Source organism: Prionailurus viverrinus, chromosome B4 (genome assembly GCF_022837055.1).
Source record: "Prionailurus viverrinus isolate Anna chromosome B4, UM_Priviv_1.0, whole genome shotgun sequence".
NCBI classification, from domain to species: domain Eukaryota; kingdom Metazoa; phylum Chordata; class Mammalia; order Carnivora; family Felidae; genus Prionailurus; species Prionailurus viverrinus.
In genome coordinates, this window is record NC_062567.1 from 65,238,139 (window position 1) to 65,261,646 (window position 23,508).

At 36.6% G+C, this 23,508-nt stretch overlaps 1 protein-coding gene and 1 non-coding gene across 4 annotated transcripts in view; both read left to right on the forward strand.

Moving 5' to 3' along the window:
- MUC19 (mucin 19, oligomeric) overlaps positions 1-21,949 on the forward strand; it is a 108,449-nt gene extending 86,500 nt beyond the window's left edge. Inside the window, exons 58-82 of one of the 3 annotated variants that reach the window (XM_047868016.1) lie at positions 349-402; positions 1,879-1,932; positions 2,344-2,379; positions 2,623-2,676; positions 3,429-3,476; positions 3,725-3,775; positions 4,354-4,407; positions 4,497-4,550; positions 4,799-4,852; positions 5,544-5,597; positions 7,646-7,699; positions 8,149-8,202; positions 8,837-8,890; positions 9,505-9,558; positions 10,552-10,605; positions 11,518-11,571; positions 11,741-11,788; positions 14,011-14,040; positions 16,140-16,171; positions 16,258-16,420; positions 16,766-16,803; positions 18,624-18,734; positions 19,953-19,992; positions 20,637-20,745; positions 21,628-21,949. In XM_047868016.1, coding sequence (XP_047723972.1) covers positions 349-402; positions 1,879-1,932; positions 2,344-2,379; positions 2,623-2,676; positions 3,429-3,476; positions 3,725-3,775; positions 4,354-4,407; positions 4,497-4,550; positions 4,799-4,852; positions 5,544-5,597; positions 7,646-7,699; positions 8,149-8,202; positions 8,837-8,890; positions 9,505-9,558; positions 10,552-10,605; positions 11,518-11,571; positions 11,741-11,788; positions 14,011-14,040; positions 16,140-16,171; positions 16,258-16,420; positions 16,766-16,803; positions 18,624-18,734; positions 19,953-19,992; positions 20,637-20,745; positions 21,628-21,811 — 1,592 coding nt within the window. In that variant the 3' untranslated portion in view covers positions 21,812-21,949. Of the gene's footprint in view, positions 1-348; positions 403-1,878; positions 1,933-2,343; positions 2,380-2,622; positions 2,677-3,428; positions 3,477-3,724; positions 3,776-4,353; positions 4,408-4,496; positions 4,551-4,798; positions 4,853-5,543; positions 5,598-7,645; positions 7,700-8,148; positions 8,203-8,836; positions 8,891-9,504; positions 9,559-10,551; positions 10,606-11,517; positions 11,572-11,725; positions 11,789-14,010; positions 14,041-16,139; positions 16,172-16,257; positions 16,421-16,765; positions 16,804-18,623; positions 18,735-19,952; positions 19,993-20,636; positions 20,746-21,627 lie in introns of all 3 variants that reach the window. The other 2 variants (XM_047868017.1, XM_047868018.1) reach the window with 2 other exon arrangements.
- On the forward strand, positions 6,683-6,789 carry LOC125171369 (U6 spliceosomal RNA). Its single transcript, XR_007154288.1, has one exon. It is a non-coding gene; the product is annotated as a U6 spliceosomal RNA (small nuclear RNA).
- Positions 21,950-23,508: the final 1,559 nt, after the last annotated feature.

The window sequence follows — 23,508 nt, forward strand, 5'->3', positions numbered from 1 at the left end:
ATATTTGCTAAGTAAGCCTACTAGAAGATAGACTTCTTAAGGGAAAAAAAAGTCTTCATTTATTTTATTTATTGGTGAATTTCTAGTGTTCAACAGGCTCAATAAATATTTTTGAATGAATGAAATAATTGATACATGGGAAAAATTACACGATTCAATCCAGGAGCAGAAAGGCATGCTCATAGAGCTTCCATATGGACAAAATAGTCTCTATGAATGGTCCTTCCTGGAGTTGTCAATGTGTAATATAACTGAAGATATGGCCCTGGAAATATACACTTACTTTATACTCAGATTGCCTCAATGCAGAACATTCTCTGTGATGATCCCATGACATTCTTATTTCAGGTACCATTGGTGTGGCCTTGAGTACAACTGTTGCACCTGGACGTTCCCATACTGGTAGGTTAACAAGCTGGGAAGAAAGCATCTTTCCTAAAAATAAGGTGAAAAAATGTCTTTCACATGGATCTTCTCATGTAAGAGCACCGTACCATATTTTCTTTTCTTCCTAAATACCCAACCTTTATCTGTTTCTTCTTTTTTTTCTTCTAGAAGCCATACTACTACTAGAGTCCGTTAGGAAACAGATGGAAATTAGTGTGTGTGGGTGTAGGTGTGTTTGTGTGGCAGGGGGGACTTTGGTTGATTATAAATTACTTTTTTGTTTCTTAGTAGGATAATTTCTTGAGGAGGGGCTTTTAAGGAACTTACATCTAAGATCAACAGTGTTTTCCTTTTTTACTTGATTTTGAATCAGTTGGGGCAGATTTTTGAAATATCTTCATTTTCATGGTCCAGCCTCCATATATACCTCCCTGAATATGAGAGTGAAAGTGATAATTGTCTAGGGAGTTTTCTTTTTCTATTTGTCATCTTAAGTATCACCATGATATTAGCTGATGGAAAGATGGTGGCAGAGCGTTTTATTTCAGGTAAACAGAAGGCCACAACAAACACAGAAAATTTATCTCTATTCATTATGTTCTTCTTTGAGCATAGAAGTAACTGAAATGTGCAGTGGTTATCCCAGTAACTATCTATCTTCATGCTTAAGTTTTAAAAATTTTCATTCTCATAGGAGCTACTACAGAAGTATCCATAAATAAAGGAACTGGAAGCACATTAGGTGGCTCCGGTGGGAAGCGGATCAGAAGAACAAGAGGCAGAATATGAATAACCCTTGTTTTTCTGCCATTAAATCTCAGAAAAGGGGACTTCTCTGTTGAGGAATTTCCATCTTTATTTGATTTGGGAATAAAACTATGCATAAGAGAACAGAAATAATTTATCACTAGTTGAAAAGGCCCACAAGATAAGCAGAATTCCCACCCCCAACTCCATGAGGGGAAAAGCCACCCTTCTTGTTGTAGGTACCCCTAGGGTATCTTCTGGCACTACACTTGCACCAGGGAGTTCAAATACAGGTGAGCCAGCCAGCTGAAGAGAGTCTTCCACAGGAAAACTTCTAGTAGTAAAGTATCTCTCATGGTACAGTGGCCCAGAAAAGTACATAATAAACTTGCCTCAGAACACTAAATCCTCAAAATAAGTCAGTCAGAGAAAGACAGATAACATATGTTTTCACTCGTATGTGGATCTTGAGAAACTTAACAGAAGACCATGGGGGAAGGGAAGGGGAAAAAAAGTTACAAATAGAGAGGGAGGGAGGCAAACCATAAGAGACTCTTAAATACAGAGAACTGAGGGATGATGGAGGGTGGGGGAGAGGGGAAAGTGGGTGATGGGCATTGAGAAGGGCACTTGTTGGGATGAGCACTGGGTGTTTTATGTAAGCTAATTTGACAATAAATTATATTTTGAAAAAACATTAAATCCTCTTCACCTCACATTTTTTCTACCTTTCCTCTGTCTTAGAAGCTACAACACCCCCTGGAGGCAGTGGAAGCACAGGAATTGAAATTAATACAGGTGAGTTCAGAAGCTTCCTAACCTTGCCACTTTTCACATACAAGCGCAGCAATAACAATTAACAGTTTCAAGCTCTAAGTATGTGCCAGGCATTATCCTACACCCTTCTTGCTATTATTTTAAACCTTACCCCAAACTGAGGTACTATCATTTTCACAGATGAGAAAACATGGCTTAGAGATATTAATCAACTTGCCCAACGTCATACAGCAAACAAACAGGCTTCAACTCAGGCAGTCTGGTTCAGAAGTCTAACCTCTTAATCATGATACTATATTACTACTACATTATATCACTAGATTTCTTTGTCACATGTCTAAACATTTCTAGAACATTAAAATTTCTATAACATCAGTACTTCACCCAAATGTAAATTTAATTGGTGATCAATCCTGTTGTTTCTTCTTCTAGGGGGATCCAGTAGCCAAGTCCCTGGCATTCAAACAGGTAAATAAAGGAAAAATACCTTTGTCTTGAGACTCTCCACCACTATCCCACATTGTGCTCTCCCACCACTATTTTGGGAATGAAACATTAGAAAGTGCACAAACAACTCTGAAACAAGCTATTGCCAAAAATAATCTTTTTTGCATAATAAAGAAGTTGTGTAGCTTCCCCACCCTTTTCTATAATATGCTTTTCTTATAGGAGTAAAGTTCACATGATCATATCATTCCATTTTGCTTTCAGGTACTATTGGAGTGACCTCAGAAAGTACCATCTCACCCAGAATTTCCAACACAGGTAAGCCAACGAGGAAGGATGTGCTATAATTTCTTTCTTGGGACTAGCTCTGGAGGAATAGCATGTGATTCTTTTTTATGACTTTCCATTAGCCATCACTACTTTCTTTTCACTGTCAGAAACTACAACTTCCATTACAAGGAAGTATAACCAGTGAAAGTGGAATTGGTAACTCCTTTTTAAAAATATATTTATTTTTTTTGAGACAGAGAGAGAGTGGGGGCATGAGTGGGGGAGGGTCAGAGAGAGAGAGAGAGAAGGGAGGGAGGAGAAAATCCCAGGCAAGCTCCATGCTCCATGCTGAGCCCGACACGGGGCTCAATCTCACTACCTTGAGATCAGAACCTGAGCCAAAATCAAGAGCCAGACGCTTAACCCACTGAACCACCCGGGTGCCCCAGGATTCGGCAATTCTTGAGTTCCTGATGATTTATTCTGTCTTTGCCTTTTCTTGGGGGACATTTGTTAGAGGAAGTTTATATTTATGAAAATGATTTCATTTCTTCTGGGGGCAAACCTTATATGGTAATTCTTATTACCATAAGGGGAGTTCAGAAAGGTCCCTTTTTGATATTGAAGATATTACCCCAGTATCAGTTGGAGGCAGTATGTCCATGTAGTTCTATTTAGGGAAGCAAAGATGACAGAAATAACTGGAAGTTTAGGTCTAGCAAATTTTGGATTTCAGATGTTATTTCATTGAATACAAATAAATACATTTACACAAATATTGTTTCTATTCTTGTCATCAGGAGCTACCATTGGTGCATCTGAGACACCAAGCCCTGGAAGTAAAACAGGTAAGCTTTGGAAAGGCCTGGAGACTCCTGATATTTAATCCTAGGGAAGCTAGTCATCAAAGCTGGACCGTAAGCCACCATGTTTATTGTGGCCCTGAACTTAAAAATAGAGAATGAACTTCATCTTGACAGGATAGCTCAAAAAAGATCTGCTACTTTCCAGTCACAGGCAGTCTGGTTGGCCATGCTCTTCTCAGAAAGGTAAATGCATCACCATTTGGATTCTGTCTTTCTCTTTTCTACTGCAGGCACTACAGGTGTAATCACTGGCACAACAGCATCTGGAAGTTCCAACACAGGTAAATCAATAACCTAACAGGGAATGTGACGAGCTTCAGTAATGGAAAACTCACTCCCCTGCCTCCTGCTTCAACATCTCCTCCCAATCACACTTTCCCTACCATTCCCTGGGAAACCACCATTTCTCATTTATATGATCCTTCTGAATTCACTTTCCTTCTCCTTTCTTCCTTTCACTTAGGGACCACAACTTCTTTTGGAGGTGGTGGAAACACCAAGGGTGGAATTAAAATAAATGAGTATGAGCAGTCAAATAATATTTTTCTCTACATCTTAAAGTCAATCACAGTGACTGTAATGAACTTAGAGGGAATTCTATTCTACCTTACCTTAATCTCTCTTTGAGTACAAATTGTCACGATGTTAACTCTTTATCCCATGTGAATTGTCTTATATTTTGTAGACTTGTAATAAAATGGTATAATAGAAACCAGTATTGATATATCACTTAAGACAAGGAAGTTCCTGATCTAAACCTTTTAGTTGATTAGAGGAACCCATCAATGTCTTCTAAACTAAATCCTAATTTTAAGTAAAAAGGAATTAATACATTGATTATCTCCTTTTGTGCTTTCAGTTACCACTGGGATAACCACAGGTACAACCATCGCACTTGGGAGTTCCAACACAAGTAAGTTGTGAAAAAGTTGAGGAAACCTGCTTCTATGAACTTTAGCCAAATTTCTGCATTTCATATTGCTTTCTCCTATTTCCTCTCAGAGGCTACAACTTCTACAGAATTTGAAGCTACCACTGTATTTGGAATGGCCACTAGTGAGTGGTTTGCTTTCAACCTTTTGTGTTCTCAACAGTTTTATGTTTAAGTTTGTGTTAGATGATGAATGAGTGAGCAGACCAGCTAAGATAGGGTTTTGTATTCCATTTGAAGAGACCATATGTTAGGTCAATCAGACGTGGACTTTGTTCTTCAGATTGATTTTCTCTATACACCAGCCTTTTATATTTTATGAAGCTAAGAATGATATATTACTCTCAATTCTTTATCCATCTTGCCTTAGCAGATACTACTTCAGAGTCAGCTGAAGTTTCCAGGGGTCCAGAAAATTCTAGTCCTGGTTAGTAGGATTTAATTCATCAGCCTTAGACTTATCTTGCACATAAAACCCTTTCTTCTCAGGTTTTCCTCATAACTAAGGTCTCAAAAAATTAAAAAAAAATTTACATGCTCCTTCACACACCTGAATCCCCACTGAAGCATCAGGAAGACAAGTCACAGGAGGGAAAACAAATGAGCAGAGGAAAAATGCTATTACAAAAAGCATTAAACCACAGAGAACAAAGAGCTCCAGAATGAAACTTTACCATATATTGGTTTGGAGAAATGAAAGAGTCTGTGGGAGAGCATGGTGTTTGCTTCTCTGTGCATAACGAAACCCCTTTATTGCTTATTAGAAACATGTGAATTTATCTTGTCCATGATATTTTAAGGGCATAAAAAGTATTACTGTGGTGTCTCTCTCTCTCTCTCTCTCTCTCTCTCTCTCTCAATTTCACGGTATCTTTCTCATTCTTTTAAATCTCATTTTCATTTCCATTTCAAATTCCGCCAGGGTTGTCTTTCACCACACTTATTTCTGGAAATGCCAACATGAGTTAGTCAAAGTTACAAAGAGACTAATACTCTTTATTAGTATCTCAGTCAAAAGCCATCTTCTTTGAGAGTATGTCTTCTACTTTCATAACATACAACTTTTTTCCAGATTTCAAAATTGTTTAAAATCACCTTAAATTTTTGTTTATTCACAGGGGCTACAACTCTGGGACTAAGCCGTGACACCACTGTGCATGTAATTCAAACAGGTCAGTCATGGCATTGCAGAAATTGTTGAGATTTCACTGATTACTCATAGGATATTGGTAGTGACAGGAGATGATAAAACTTTTAATTTGAAGACTTATGAGATAATTGGGGTTGTGATCTTAATGTACTAGAATCTCCTGGACTACAGACTTCATCATATGCACATTTATTAGGATGTAGTTTCTTAGTGGTACATTTCTTAATGAAAACAGGAGTCTTTTTGGTAAAATATTTTCCTACTTGTCTTTATAGGTACTATGGTCATAGGTGAAATCACAGGTTACTCAAAAGTTTCCAACCCAAGTAAATTAAGATGACTAAAATAAATTTAGGGCATTTTTTAAAATCTCACATTAATATTTTTTGTCTACTCAATGAAAATGATCAAGGAAAGAAACATTTATTAAAAAGCATGGGAGTATAAAATAGGAAATTATAATAATCTAAACTTGTGGAATACAACTCAGATATTGGGAAACCATCGCAAGAGCAGATGTTGGGAGGTTTGTCAAAATTTCTGGTTGTCAAAGTTGTGACAGAAATGTCCTGAAAAGGGGGAAAAAAAGGAGATCACCCATCAGTTTTGTATTCCATAATATTATAGGATTCAGTTATGAAAAAAATTAAATTGTGATTCCATTGACAATAAGGAGAAATTGAAAGGTTTTTGGATAGATTGACTATCATGCATAGATTTACTTTTTTGGAAGATTAACTAGGCATAAGTTAGGCATGATTTAACGGGGAGTAAGAAAGCAAGTGTTGGAGGTGTGTCATCCAGTTTGAGACTGTTGGAGGTAAGACATGATTACAGACAGATTACAGAGGCAATCATGTCGGAAAATGGAGGTCACAAAGAATGTGCAATATGTTGGCAAGTTGGCATTTATTATGATGCGATGGAGAGGTGAAGGAGAGAAGGATGTTTTGGGTGAATCTAGCTCATAGTTTGGATGCTTAGGTAGACGGATGGAAGTGCCATCCCCAAATTTGGGAATATACTGGAGGAGGAAAAAAAAATTGATAACTGATAGAAGATATAGTGAGGACAAATTTGGGCAGTTTGAATTTAAAATGCTCTGAGGTGTTCGCTTCAGCAGCACATATACTAAAATTGGAACGATACAGAGAAGATTAGCATGGCCCTTGCGCAAGAATGACATGCAAATTCAAGAAGCATTCCATATTTAAAGAAACAAACAAACAAGTAAATAAAATTTAAAAAAATAAAATAAAGTGCTCTGATGTATTCAGTAGTATGCTCAGGAGAAGTGTTAAGTGCAACTAGAGTACAGAAGAGAGGCCTACATTGAAGATACACATTTGTCAGCCGATTGATTACAAATGATATTTAAGTGCTGGGTGCTGGTGAGTTTATTTAGGGTAAACACACATAGTCAGAAGACCAAGAAGTTAAAACATGATACCCTGGCTCAAAGGGTGGGCAAAGATGCGGGAAGGGGAGTGAGAGATAACAAGCTTCCAGCTATGGAGTGACTATGTCATGAGGATAAAAGGGACGGCATATGGAATATAGTTAATTGTATTGTGACAGTGTTGTATGGTGATGGATTGTAGCAACACTGGTGGTGAGCACAGCATGATGGATAGACTTGTTGTTGAATCACTGTTGTACATGTGAGACTAATGAAACTGTGTCAACTATACTGAAATTTAAACAGTTAAAACAAAAACACATATTCAAAGTAAATTTAAAAGGTGTTACAAAAAAAGGGCTTTGTAAAGGCAGAGGAGCCTGGAAAAGGGGATAGTTTGGGCTCAGCCAGTATGGATTAAGTCAAGTCTATAAGACAGAGTGCTGGAGTCCTGGGATGTGACTTAGGAGACTGTTCTGCTTCTAATCTGGGGATTCAGAATCCCAGATCAAACAGGAGCAAACAGAATTTTCAGACAACATATGTAATTTTTAGTAAGATTCATTTTTCAGAGGGCCTGACCTAATAGATATAAAACTTTGAAATAGGAAGGGAGAACTGTTTTGAAATAATTAAAATGTCAAGATTCTTAATTCTTTTCATTTTTTAAGCTTCAGGAGTCACCAACCTAATTCCAGGGAGCCAGTCTACTGGAAGAAAAATAGGTAAGCATGGGGAAGTGAAAAAGGTGAAACGGGGAAGGCACCTATCTCCATGATACTAATTCCAGAAAACAGGGATCGTAGAAGAATGGAGTTTACCATAGGGGATAAAACAGAGCAAGAAAAAATGTTTATTTTACTTTTGGGGGCAAGGAGTCCTGGAGAAGGAATATGTTGTTTCACAGAAACACATGAATTTTTCCTAAATGATCATCCCCATCCAATAAGAAAGTCAGTGCTCACATTACTGTCTCTTTCTTCTCTCTCACATCCCAGCTACCACTGGGACAGGCTCTGTAAATATATCATCACCTGCAAGTTTCCAAGCAGGTAAATCAGGAAATTAAAGGAATTCCCCTTTAAGGGCCTATGGACAAAATTGCACACTGCCGTATGTTCTCCTATTTTCAAATTCTTAATCTTCTCAATTTTTTTCTTCTTTGCTCTTACAGAAACCACAACTTTTAAAGAAGGTGTTGGAACTATGGAAGCAAGAATTTCATCAGGTGAATTTTACTGGATTTTGGATTCTCCATGGTTTTTTTCATTTGAACTCACTATACACAGATTGTGAATGAAAATGAACATCACTGGAAGTGGTTCCTTTTCCTTTAATAATAGCTCATAGGGTCAAATTAGGTTAGTTCCCTGAGTTTTCCTAGGAAACATAACCATAGATGTAATTCTCTAGACACACCTTTTTTAAAGAAACTTTACCCCCTTTGTTTTGCCAGGCAATACTCCAGAATTAGTGAAAGTCACCACCAGCCAAGATATGTATAGATGCAGTTGTTTTTCTCTGGTTTTCTTCCACTGGAGAGTGAAAGAGTTAAGTCACTGGAAGTAAACCATGTGAATATAAGACAGACATTCTCTCCTTTACTAATAAGATTCTAGATGATTCTGGATCTAGAGAAATAAGATTTTTGACACAATTGTAGCTTTTCCTCTTATATTTTCTTTGAACATTTCAATCATGAGAAAGTGCATTAGAAAACATGTCAGGTTTAACACATGATACAAGAAAAATTGTTTTAAATTGTTTTCTGTTGCTTCAGAGAAATAGGAGCACTTGCCAATTTTACACTTTTCTTAGGGTGAGAAAGGGTTTGTGAGGCTCATCCTTCCTTCTTATTGCAGGTACCACTGGGGTAGCCTCTGGCACAACAGTTATTCCTGGAAGCTCCAATACAGGTTAGTAAATATTTAGTAAGTGGCAGAGTATCTAAGTTAAAAAAAAATAATATCCTTTCTCTAGAATTAACTGTTGCAACATCAACAGAGCAGTCCTGACCTCATTCTTGTTTGCCTCTCTTAGGGGCGACCACTGGAGTTGAAATGTAAATAAGTAAGAGTCAGTGATTCAAATCTATTGAATTCTCATTAAAGACTCCTAAAGCTTCGCTTCAGTGTAGGGGAATGTTGAGAGTAAAAATAAAGGGCCACGAAATGGGGCAGAATCTCATTAGGAATGTACTTTTTTCAGCCATTGTTATCTTCTTGCTCTGAGTTTCTGGACTCAGACCAGAGCACCCAGGTAAGTTTGTATAGGTAGGTACACAGGACGCAATGCTAAAAGGAGGAATAGATGCTGAAATCCAGCCAACATTCCTCTAAAAAGGCATAAATCTATGAGGCCACATCTGCCCAAAAAGGGTGTGTTTTGTAATTCACAAGGGGAATCTATGGGCTGGATACAGTATTGACCCAGACTTTCACCCGGCTTACTTTCTCTTCTCACTGTTAATTTTTGGGGATGGCCATAGGAGGTGTGTCTGATATGAAATGTTTTTCATTTGCCTTCATAGGTACTAGTGTGGCATCAAGTAGAATTACTGGTGTCCCAGAAAGTCCCACCCAAGGTAATGGAAATGACTTCAAATGAAGTTTATATCCTTGACATTCTTCTCTTTCACACCTAAGTGTTTCAGATAACCAATATTTATCTCTATGAATGAATGCCAGACTTGAACTCGAAAAGAAAAATTGCACCAGATGGAATTTAAATGGCAATGAAGACTTTATTTAAGATTATTGTAATTATTGTAAAGCCCATTGCAATAGCAGTGAGGTTTTACCTCCTCTTTTCTGAAATAAAATCCAGGGGATATTTTAAGGGCTGGGGTGAGCTAGTGGGAAAAGTACTGGAGGGGAGGCTGGTCTATACGATTAAGCCACCTAAGTTTGCTAATTGGTGCTTATAGAATAAAGTTAGGCTCCAACTTCCCATAGAGACAAAGAGATAGGGTTACTGTTATTCTCAGTGATTATATTTCAAAGAGGTGGCTCCAAGGTCTTTGGGGAAGACATTGTTGGGTTGTAAAACTGTCCAGAGACTAGGGAAAGATTTATATCTCAAGAGGACAGAGAAAGAATTTATAGCCACAAATTTTCTACAGTAAATGCTCTAAGAAAAGAGAGTCCAGGGCCCTTTAATCAGGAAGATACGTCTATAAATTTAGTCAAGCTGAGGGGAATGTTTAGGCCATCTTGATCAACACAGATGTTTTCTCATTTTTTTTTTTTTACTCTCATAACTTCACTGTCCCAAAAACTAATAGAAGAGAACCAGGAAACAAAGAATTAGATGTGAAAAAAATTTGTATCATTTAGAGAAGGAGACCTGTAAGTGTGAAATTTACCTGGGTCGTGGGAAAATATTCAATTCATTTCTGTGATCAAGGAGTTTCTAAGATAGGGGCCTCTTATGTTTCAATTGCAGGAGGATGTCCTAGCATTAGTAGATGCATTGGTACATGCTAGGTGCTCAAAACTCTTGTCTCATGTAGACATGTCTTAGGACATTTTCTTCTGAGACAAGAAAAAGCGCATTGCTCTTCCTGTCTTTATTTTAGGTACCTCCAGGGAAGCATTTGAAACAACCACTGCTCCTGGAAATTCTACCACAGGTAAGTAAAATAATAATAAATGAACTTTTCTTGGTGACATCTCAGAAGACAGACCAGCTTATCTGAAGACAAAGTCTAGCTTCTCCAGTCCCCTATACTTACTGCTTTTGTAACTCCCTTAGCAGCCACTGCTTCCATTGGAGTCAAGGAAACCTCTGGAACTAGAATGCAAACAGGTGACTGCTGGCAGTACAAATTCCTCAATGATCTGTGCACCTATGATTATATATGAGAAGTTGGGTTTGGGGAGAGGAAAGCTAGAAGAAACAGGAGAGAAAGGCCAGGAAGATTTTCCCAAAGTTTTGGAACATGACTTTGAAGTTCATTTATATATATATATATACATATATATATATATATATATATATATATATATATGTATATATATATATATACACACACACACATATATATAAATATATACACACATATATAAATATATATATAAATATATAAAAATAAATATATATAAATATAATATATATAAATATATATATATTTATAAATAAATAATAAATAAATAAATAAATATATATATATAAAATCTAAGATTGTTTTTGTTTTTGTTTTTTTTTTTTCAACGTTTATTTATTTTTGGGACAGAGAGAGACAGAGCATGAACGGGGGAGGGGCAGAGAGAGAGGGAGACACAGAATCGGAAACAGGCTCCAGGCTCTGAGCCATCAGCCCAGAGCCTGACGCTGGGCTCGAACTCACAGACCGCGAGATCGTGACCTGGCTGAAGTCAGACGCTTAACCGACTGCGCCACCCAGGCGCCCTGTTTTTGTTTTTATTGTTTAGGCTTTCACCAAAATTCCTCATCTGAAGACTTAATTATGGAGCTTGAAATCTCTGGGAATGGGATTATGAAATGTGCTATTCTTGAAATTTTTTTGTATTTCCTTTTGTAGGCTCCACCTCCTTGTCAACTAAAATCACAACAAGACCCAAAGTATCCTACCCAGGTAAAATGAAATGACCCAACTGTGCTGGAATGACTTCTTTATTTCACACAAAGCTTCCTTTGAGCATGACTTTGCACTGTCATTTGTGCATATACACAGAGAGACTTGATATGCATATGTGTTATCCTAATAAATAAAATGACAATACCATTAGTTTATTTCTCTTTAGAAACCACTCTAGTCACAACAAGAGACCAAGAAACTGAAAATAAAACAGGTCAGTATGGGGCAAATCCCAATTTCTTTACTTATCTAACTAATATTTCTTTACATATGCTAGACTTGTAGCAGAAGCTAATAGCAAAAATATCAATAAAATAAAGTCCTTGCTGTTTTATTACTTCTGTGTATTTGTAGGTAGATTATTATGGGCACAGATACTATCATTACAGTATATTTAAAGCTAACCCCCAAACATGTATAATCATTATGGTCCCAGTTGTATAGTGAGAATAGAATATTAATTTCTGCTTATTAGTTGGTAATGTTGAGTGAAGGCATCAGAAAGGAGATGACTGAGTTTAATATTGGCTGGGGTGAAGAGGGAATTCCTGCCAACCAGCCATGAGAAGACAGAGACATGTGATATCATGAATGAGTTCAGGAATCAGCCAGGTATCAGTCATGAATGTATGAGGTTCAGGGGATAAATGAGATTGGAAAGTAGAAGCAAGTTCAAGAAAAACCTTATTTCTAAATTTAAATGAGACATATCCATATACTAAATGGGATCCCCTTAAGGATTTTGTCAAGAGAATGAGATGATCAGAAAGATGTTTTAGAGAATTGACTCTGACAGCAATGTGGAGATTAGGAGATTGTTCTTTTTGGCTCCTCTTACAAATGTCTTCAATGAACCCTTGGAATTCTGATCAGGGAAGATTTTCTGCTGTATTTATCCCTAATAGGACATTTGTCTCTCTGGTTGCTGTTTTCTGCTAATCTGTTAAGCATTTATAATTGGGGATTAGTTTAGCCTCCCTCAGTTAAAAGAGACATTTGACCCCCAAGCTCCTACATCTTTAACTAATTTTCTTTCTGTTTCTTCTGCCCCTATTGGTTGTTGTGGCCCCTTTACCTCAACATGTAACAATTTTAAGTTCTTTCAAATATTCTAGGCTGGACTTTTGCTTGGTGGGTAGAATTAAAATATTAACTTGATTTTTTAGAAGTTTGGAAATACAATTTGAACTTTTTGAGTGAATTGTTGGGTTGACCAAAATATGTGATATGTGAAGACTTAAAAAGAAACATATGGCCAGCTTACGCCATCTGGTGCAGGTGGAGATGGAATAAGATTGAAATATTTCAGGAAGTTAAAAAAAGGATAAAAGTTCTTAAAGGATTAAAACTAGATTACTAATAACACATTTTCCTATACCTGAATTATCCTTTTCCTTTTTGAATGCATATTTTACTGTCCTTTTAATAGGAGGTGTCTGCCAAAAAAAATCAAGGAGTAGTTTACCTTGATATTTTCTCATTTCTCCTTTAGGCTCCCATTTTCCCCTCCCATTCAAATTTGAGGTCCAAAGGGATTTTTCTCTAAGGTGCAATTTGAAATGCCATGAGAAGCAGAAAAGGAAAGTGTCATAGACTCTGGGTCTTGAGTTCTTTCTTGTCTAGCAAGAAAATGGGACACAGGATTAAAATGTGGGAGATGACTAATGTCCGGGAGAAGACGAGAGCCACAATTAAGGGTCCTTGATCTATTTTCATTAGGATCGGAAGGCTTACAAACATGGTGATGGACATGCACAAAGGGATAATGAAACTGTCAACATTAACTCATGGACATGAGGGAAAGGGGGTTTTGAAAATATGCGGGGTTAGGGATTTGGGTTAATACAAAACAAAATCCTTGTGCCACGAGGTCAGGCAGAAGGTTGTTTACAGCAGAGGTGAGGCACCACCTCTGTTTAACTAAACTGGTCTAGGGGACTAGAAAGACAGAGCACTCAACCTCAGGGTCAGCCTTTCTTTTGTTAATTAGCTCCGCTCTGGGCAACTTCCCCTTTGCCCTATTTACCTATTTACCTAATTTGTTCCTTCCTTCCTGTGAAAGCAGCTTTCTGCTATAGTACTAAATTGGGGGGGGGGGGTGGTGGTGGTTCTGCCCTGATCTTGTTTACCTCATATACCTTTGTTCCATATTGGGGCCTCTGCCCTGCCCTCTCTATACCTATTTACCTAATCTTGTTTACCCAAACTTGGGTGTGAGCGAGCATCCTATGGCTTTGTAATTCTTTATGCCTTGTTAACCCATCAGTGCTGCAGGCTCAGGGAATGCCTAAGCTTATTCCCCACAGGAAGGTAGACAGAAATAAGTCTGTAAGACTAGCAATGTAGCCAATTATTTTCAGTTATTAGATAACTATTTTACCCCGAAACAATTTCAATAACTTTAGAGGCTAATATGAGGTGCCTGTTTTCACACAGGATGTCCAGCATCACTTCCACCACCTCCAGGTAAGAATACTTCCACTCAAGGGGCACCTGAATGGCTTAGTCAGTAAAGCCTCTGACTTCAGCTTGGGCTATGATCTCATGGTTCGTGAGTTCAAGCCCTGCATTGGGCTCTGCACTGACAGTGTGGAACCTGTTTGGGATTCTCTCTCCCTCTTTCTGCCCCTCTGCTGCATGCATTCACTCTCTCTCAAAATAAATAAACAAACTTAAAAAAACAAGAATACTTCTACTTGAAAATCAACCATTCTACATTAATGATTCTTCTTGTAAATCAAATATCAGAGGTCATGCCTATGAAAGTTGCTAGCTGTGGAAATGTTTCAGAATAGGAAAACTGGAAAGGGAGGAATTTAGCTTTTATCCACCAAATACATAGCAAATGGTAGTCTGTTTTCTCATCCACAGACTAATGCAGCCAAACCAAACAAATACCTCTTGTTACTTACTCAAAATAGAGTTTACTTACTAAATAAAGTGTTTTATTTAATTATATGATAGCTTCATCAAAAAATTGTCATCAAAAAATTGTTTAAAAAATAGTATTTTTTTAAACCAGATAATTCCAGATTTTTTGAGGAGTAAGGGAAATTAAAGTTAACCAAAGTTCAATAATTTTAGAGGATTTTGAGTCCCCACTGTTCTCCAGCCAATGTGATGTGCTTTTTAGAAAGTGACAGAAGTTACCTGCCCCCTCCCCAAAAAGAAAATCATTCTCTAATCTTAGGATATAGTGGAAGAAGGGATATTTTTTAAAGAAAAACAGTTTTCATATAAGGCTGAAAATAAATTTCACAATAAAAAAGACTTGAAATATGTATTATATAGAGAGCACATATTATCTGTCATGTATATATTACATATATTGTATATTTTGGAGGAATCTTTAGGTATTTCACTACAGAATTGGAATTTGAGAGAAACATGTAGGCTAGTCCAGGGCATGTAAATGAGAGAATGAGACTAAGTTGGGAAGATAGATTGGAGCCACATTGTGGCAGACCTCAGAAGCTAGAATGCTGAAATTAGGTATTTATTTTATAAGTCTATTAGAGGCCATCCAAAGTTTTTAACCAAGGCAAAGATGAGGTGAAAACTAGGCATTAGAAAAACTGTTCTACCTGTGGTATAGAGAATTGATTGGATCAGGAAGAAATCTGAGTCAGAGTTACTCCTGGAAAAGCCCACATATGCTAGATTAAAGATAACAACATCCTGGAGTAGTACTGTAGCAAGTACAACCAGGAAAGGAAGGGAATGAAGTAAAGATGAAGATACAGAATTTTGCAGTCGATTGGGTGCCAAGTGATGAAATGGAAGGAATCAAAATGACTCCTAAGTTTTAAGCTCAAATAATTGAAAGAATACTTTGGTTCTCAATAGGAAGAAGTCAGTTTAGATGAGAAACTGGTTTTAGGGGCAAGATGATATAATCTGTTTTGTGCTTATTGAGTTTGAGGGTCTCAATAATGCCATTTATTAGGTCTGCAATGCTATTTATTAGGCCAAGGGAAACCTGGGCCCATAGTTTACAAGAGATGTCTGTACTGGAGCTACAAGTTTGAGAGTCATCCACTTGACATTACAGTGGATACTGGAGATAGAAAAGTACCAGGAAAGGTCAGAGACAATGAGAAGGAAGAGAAAAAGTTGCTAATAAAGAAAGGAATTTCAGAGTGTTGAATTTGAAGGGAGGAGAACATTTTCAAGAAGGTGAGAGTTAAAAATGTCAGCATTGTAGGGAACTTGAAAAGCTGATAAAGGGCCTTAGGGACTGGTAATTACAAAGTCTTGGTGACTTGCAGGGTATGGAAGCAGAAGTCAGACTGTAAAACAGTAAGTAAAACAACAGTCATAAGATTTATTGACCACTGCCAGCAGAAATTAATAATTAACCTGTGCTGGGATTGTAAAGTAGGAAATATCTATACTCATTAGAGACAGTTTGCTCAAAGTAGGTGGATGTGATTTACCCACCTGAAGGCACCATACAATTCTCCATAATTCTGTTTTTCTGTATTGGCCACCTGGTGGTTATCTATGTATAACAGATGGTTCTATTTTGCCAAATTTAATTACCTTTTATCATCTCATGTTAACAGTTTGTCATGGTCCGCTGGGAGAAGAGAAATCTGTAAGTACACACTTTGTCTCTACTTTAATCCAATTGCTGTCATTCCTGTATCTGAATAGAAGTCTGAACTTGGTTTGTGTCTGTAGCCTGGAGATATATGGACTGCCAATTGCCACAAATGCACCTGTACTGATGCAAAGGCTGTAGACTGTAAACCCAAGGAGTGCCCTTCTGCACCCACATGCAAAACTGGAGAGAGGCTTGTAAAGTTCAAAGCTGATGATTCCTGCTGTGAAATTGGATACTGTGGTGTGTATTCACAATACATTATTTGAATTGAATAGTTGTTTACTTATTCACATATTCAAGAGATATTCATTGAGCTTCTAATATGTGTTAAACTCCATGCTAGAGGAGTGTGATAAATAAAACAGAATCATACTTGATCTCTTAAAACTCACTATCTTTGGAGTGGGGGAAACCTAGAATTAATAATTATGAATATAATGAGTTTATTAAAGGGAGATGATGGTGTTGTGGGAAGAAACATTTTAATTGGTTGATAAATATGATTCCATATGCAATTTCTGGTTTATAAATAAAAACAGAATTATAATGTTTATTTTAGGGTAAAATAATGTATTTATTTTTCAGAACCAAGAACGTGCTTATTTAACAATACTGAGTATAAGGTAAGGCTGTTTTTACTTTAAAACATTTTTATTTATATAATTATGAATAAATGTAGGCTTTTTCAGTTTATAATTTGAAAAAATAATTGGTAATGGTGGAGCAGAATCTGTTCATTTTTCCCCCTTATATTCACTTCAAAAGGAGCATCAAATGTAACACTCAGCATGGCTCGCTTCAAAGGAGGAAAATGTACTTGATCATTAACTACCTAACTTCTGAATAAAATTTCCCAGGGGTCTGACCAGATGGAGAAGGCACACTCTGTGACATTCAAATCAATGAACAGAGTTAAACTGTAATTATAGCCAGAAATATCAGATGGCCAACCTGTCAGAGATCAAATGAAAAACCCCAAAAGACTGGAACCCCATTATGTGAATATAACAACACGTATATTCAGGGCTAGATTTTGACAAGTGATTTGGCATTTTGGAAAGTAATTTAACTTTTTAAAAAAGGTACCAGGAAGCCATAAAACCCACATGGTTCTCAAATTGATAATCCTTTTGAGCTGGTGATACTAAATATTAAGAGTCTAGCATAAAATCTATGTGGTATGTTAAGAAATATATAAAACAGAGCTGATGAGTGTTTTAACTTATTTATCATGTTCACATTTCTGTCTTGGTTTCTTAATTTTTGGTTTCCAAAGGTAATGTGATTTGAGAATCTATTCTAGTTTTTTTTTTCTTAGTTTATTTATTTATTTTAAATGTTTATTTATTTGGTTTGAAAGAGAGACAGTGTGAGGAGGGAGGGGCAGAGAGAAACAAGAGAGAGAGAATACCAAACAGGTTCTATGCAATCAGCATGGAGCCCGATATGAGGCTCGAGCTCATGAACCATGAGATCATGACCAGAGCCCAAATCAAGATTGGATGCTTAACAGACTGAGACACCCAGGCACCCCATTTTATTTTTATTTTGAGAGAGAGAGAGAGAGAGAGTAGAGTGGCGTGGAAGGGGGGCAGAAAGAGGGAGAGACAGAATCACAAACAGGCTCCGGACTGTCAGCTCAGAGCCCAATGCAGGGCTTGAACTCACAAACCATGAGATCGTGACCTGAGTTGAGATCAAGATTCAGATGCTTAACCAACTGAGCCATCTAGGTGCCCCATAGAATCTATGCAAGTTTTTAAACATAAAATATGATGATGTTTAAAGAACAAAGGAAAAGTTTTACCTCTAAGCATTTGTATGTAAAATAGTTGAAATAATAAAATTCCAGTTTATCAGAAAGTTCATTTTGCAGTTTGAAATAAATACAATTTCCCAAACTGGCATTTGAATTTCGAACATAAATTATTTTTAAAGCAATCCAGAGAACTTTACAAGTATACAAGCAGAAGTAGAGGTAGGATGTCTCGTGGGATATATCATTTGTTATCATTTATCATTTGTAGTAATCTGATAAAACTATTTTGTGCCAATTTTTCTACTTATATTACTTCTTTTCCCTAAAATTTAGAGCATAACAATTGGTTGATTTCCTGTTATCATAATACAACCTTTCTTGAAAATATTTTTAAAATATAATACAGTGACTGAGTAGGTGAATAGAATATGTGAATTTTCACTTGAGGATTCAGAATCTTGACTCACAATCTGTGCTCTCAAGGAGGCATATTGATTTATTCATCGAAGTAGACAGCTTTTAACTCACTTTTCTTAAATATTAATTAGTGACTGAAGGTACCTCTGGACATTCACTTAACAATCTGAATTTGAATTTTTTTTTTTTACAGATTTTTTATTTTCAACCTCAACAAGAAATCAAGATGAATAACTCCTTTCTTCTTTCTTCCTCTCTGCCTCCCAGATTGGTGCTTCATTTGATGACCCCAGCAATCCATGCATTTCCTACTCCTGCCATAGCACTGGTTTCATCGCAGTGGTCCAGGACTGCCCAAAGCAGACCTGGTGTGCAGAAGTAAGTTATCTTCTTAAGTAATGATCAACAACATCCACTTCTTATGTTAAATATAAACACAATCTGTCTTCTTTCTCATTTGGAAAAGTCTGTCTGGCCAACAGACATAAATTTCTTATGGGTTCCATTCCAGATCTGTTTCACACCTTTTATTGCCAAGTATATTTTTCATATCAAAGTTATATTTGCAGGCTTCGTGAAGCTTAATCTAGTGCTATTCTAGAAGAAGTATGTTACTTTAGAAAGCATTTTGCTACTTTTAAACAAACCAAAAAAAAAAAAAAAAGCCTAAAACACACCAACCTTGTTTTTTTTTTTAAGGCTCATGGATTCGGGTTAATCATTTCTTATAAAAATACAAAGTTTTCATAAAATCACATTTAAGTGTACTTTTCAGCTCTTTCTTTATGCCACAGTCTTCATTTTTACTGTCCCCCACCATATGGTGAGGATTTTGTATTAGTAAATGCTAAGTTTTAAGCTTAAGTCTTAATTAAATTAGTTAATAAATGCTCACCAGTTCAAACTTAAGTAATTTTTCTTTCTGAAGATATAAGTGATAATATAGTTTAAAGTTTGATTTCAGTACTCCAATGTTGGATTTAAACATTTATTGAGTTTTAACATGTAAGGTTAAAATCCTGTCTGTAAGAAACTTACAGTGTCTAGTAGTAATATCAGTATGAAAGTATTTTTCAATTAACCTAAGGGAGGATTATTTTTTTACTTTCTTGCATGTTATTTTAATTTTTTTTTCCACGTTTTTATTTATTTTTGGGACAGAGAGAGACAGAGCATGAACGGGGGAGGGGCAGAGAGAGAGGGAGACACAGAATCGAAACAGGCTCCAGGCTCTGAGCCATCAGCCCAGAGCCTGACGTGGGGCTCGAACTCACGGACCGCGAGATCGTGACCTGGCTGAAGTCCGACGCTTAACCGACTGCGCCACCCAGGCGCCCCTCTTGCATGTTATTTTAAAGAAGACTTCATTTTAGATATTTTTTTCCCTTTCTCCCTACGGTTGAAAATTTTTAGTGTAAATATTCAGACTCATTTTTATTATTATGCTCTCTCATCCATGCTTCCTGGATCTGAGATCAGCATATTTATCTGTTCCATTTTCCCCTTTGTAATTTCAGTAAGTTCAGTAATGTTATATTATTTATAAAATAATACTTATGTTTTTAAGTCTTTTTTCTATTTCTCTTACCCCTATAGGAAGACAGAGTCTATGATTCAAACAAATGTTGCTATACATGTAAGTAACATTAGGTTCCACATGTAGAGGAAATGTCAACAGTTGACAAAAATTTAGTGTTTCTTTAAAACAAAATGTCAGATCATGAATAGAAAGTCTCCTGTGTTTTTAACATAACAGGTCATCTAACCTTTATGCAGAAACTAACAATTGATATCTCTACGTTATGTATTATACTTTTTCGTGTTGGTTGAAACATTCTTCCCAGTAAAAAACAATGGTGTTTACAAGGAAGAAATTTGATTCTCATGAAAAAAAATATAGTTTGCTCTCTAATATAAGCAGGTTGTGTTGTAAACTGATACATTAGATAATAAGAATGGTCAACAATGAGAAATGGATGTCAGAAACAATCCATTCAGCTCCATCTTCCCTTCCCTCTTCTCTCCTCCCTTCCTCCTTGTTCCCTCCCTCCTCTTTCTCCTATGATAATAATGATAGCACTAATGAAAAGATAACATTTATTAAACATAATTATTGAATACTAACCAGGTACCTTGTGCTGGGTGCTGAAGTAGTTAATCCCTTCAACAACACTATGAAGTATTTTTTGTTATGATTCTCCACTAAAGGTTCAGAAAATTGAGACTTAGCAATTGCTAATGTTAAACCTCATTTCTGGTTCTATTATCATTTTGTTTTAGGTAATACTAATTGTAGATCTTCACTTGTGAATGTGACTGTTAAGTACCGTGGTTGCCAGAAAAAACTTGAGATGGCAAGATGTGTAGGGGAATGTAAGAACACTGTCAGGTGAGTGTTTCTTTGAATGTGTACTGTGCATTAATTTTGTAACATTGTGGAGGAAATTAAGTTTTAAAAATTACATAGAACATTTTTTACCTGAGAGCTAATGATCAAAACCTGATGAAACACATATCTGAGACATTAAGATCTTAGAAATAAAATAAACATTTTCAACAGTAATGAATGGTTTTAAAGTAGCCTTCTAAATAAATCGAACCTAGTGGGAGAGAGCCAAGCATAAGAGACTGTTAAAAACTGAGAACAAACTGAGGGTTGATGGGGGGTGGGAGGGAGGAGAGGGTGGGTGATGGGTATTGAGGAATGCACCTTTTGGGATGAGCGCTGGGTGTTGTATGGAAACCAATTTGACAATAAATTTCATATATAAAAATAAATAAATAAAATAAATAAATAAATAAATCAAACCTAATACATTCATAGCAAGTGTATTTATTTTCACACAGTAATTACTGATAGTACTTAAGCAGATAGTCTTGCTTGAAAATGTGTTTTTAAACTGTCACTTGCATTTTAGACATAATATATATTGTTTTTCCTTCATGAACACTTTCATGTGTAGATTAATATATAGAAAATAATAATTTGGTATGAAGTTGTATATTTAAAAATATGTTTATATTTTTTCACCATAACATTCTAATTATAAGATTATAAATTTCCATTTTGGATTTCTTTTGTCTTACATACCAATTATCACTGATCCACATCAGAAGTTCATGGTGAGGGGGAAATGCAAAGTATAGGTAAAGAATAAATTGGTTGGAAGGATTGCTAAATCGCTTAGACAATTGTAATTTGAGCATTGATGTCAATTTGTTTCAGAAGATATCCCCAAAATATTTATTGCTGAATATTCTTTTCCTTTAGGTACAATTATCATATCTTTCAGCTGGCAAATTCATGTCTTTGCTGCCAAGAAGATAAGTACGAATTCCGGGAAATTTTTCTTGACTGTCCTAATGGCAATACAATACCTTACAGATATAGGCACATCACGGCATGTTCTTGCTTAGATATGTGCAAACAGTCTACACTCCCAACAGTCAGTTAACGCCAGTATCACCTTTCCAAGTATAACAGGCCAGGTATTTATTTTATAAATGCACAAAAATCACTAAAATAGAATAACTAAACATTTGTATCTCACTCAAAGTGTGAATTCTCATTCTGAGGCATTTTGTTCTCTTGTTGACTGGATGTGAAAAATAAATACAAGTTTTCAAGCAATTCATGAGCGTATGTTTTTATTGATAATAATAAGAATGCTACAACTCAGTGAGAAACTGAGTCATATCATGCCTCTCCAAAATGTTTTTCTTCTACTCTTTATCTCATGAAGCCATTATCCTATTTCGTCCTTTCCCTTCACAGTTAAACTTATTGAAACTATGTTTTTGTTCCCTTCCCCCACTTTTCTATGCCAATTACATCGCCCTTTCATTCTATGACAACTTCTCTGCTTAGGACACCAGCAGCCTCAAAATTCTTTAAGTAGGGTCTGATATTGGGACGCCTGGCTGGCTCTGTCAGCTAAGTGTCCAACTTTGGCTCAGGTCATGATCTAACGGTTCATGAGTTCAAGCCCTGACAGCTTGGAGCCTGGATCCTGCTTTAGATTCTGTGACTCCCTCTCTCTCTGCCCCTCCCCCGCTCACACTTTGTTTCTGTCTCTCTCAAAAATAAATAAATAAAAAAGTGGGGTCTGATGCTATTTTCACTTTTTTTAAAGTCTTTTTTTATGTTTATGTATTTTTGATAAAGTGAGAAACAAAGCACAAGTGGGGAAGAGGAAGAGAGAAGGAGACACAGAATCTAAAGCAGGATCCAGGCTCTGAGCTGTCAGCATAGATCCCGAGACAGGGCTTGAACTCATGAACTGCGAGATCCTGACCTGAGCCCAAGTCAGACGCTTATCCTATTGACCTACCCACACACCCATCACTCTTTCCCACTTAAAACATTTTTCTCGCTTTTTTTGTGACATCATTTTTTTAAAGATTTTATTTTTAAGTCATCTCTCCACCCAATGTGGGGCTCGAACTCACTATGCTGAGATCAAGAGTTGCACACTATTCCTACTAAGCCAGCTAGGTGCCCCACTGTGACATCAGTTTTAATAGTGCTCCTACATTTGTGGAGCTCCCAAGGCTCTTGACTTGCCCTCACTTTTGCCAGTCCTTCAAATTTCAATTCTCCAAAGTTTCATCATGTTCCTGTTCTCTTCTATTCATGCCCCTTGGATGATTTCATCAACACAAGTAGTTGTGTTTATACACAGAGGAGGATTTCTAGTCTATGTCTCCTGCCCTCAGCTCTTCTCTGAATTACAGACACATTGATACAGCTCTGAATACACACCTCTAGCTGGATGGTTTATAGATAGAACAAACTCGACAAGACTAAAACTGAACTGTTATTCCCCCTAACCCACTTCTGTCTTTGTATTTATATACCATTGAGGTAGTTAGCTAGAAGGAGAAGTTGAGGTTTTGTAATGTCATGACTATCATCTTCAGTACATTCTACACACTTTGCTGCCCACACACATATTCTTCTTCCTATACATATATTTCTAAATATGCCTTGTACAACATTAATTTTTATTATTTTTTATCATTTTTTTAATGTTTATTTTTGAGAGAGAGAGACAGAGCGCAAGCAGGGGAGGAACAGAGAGAGAGGGAGACACAGAATCTGAAGGAGGCTCCAGGCTCCAAGCTGTCAGCATAGAGCCTGACGTGCGGCTCG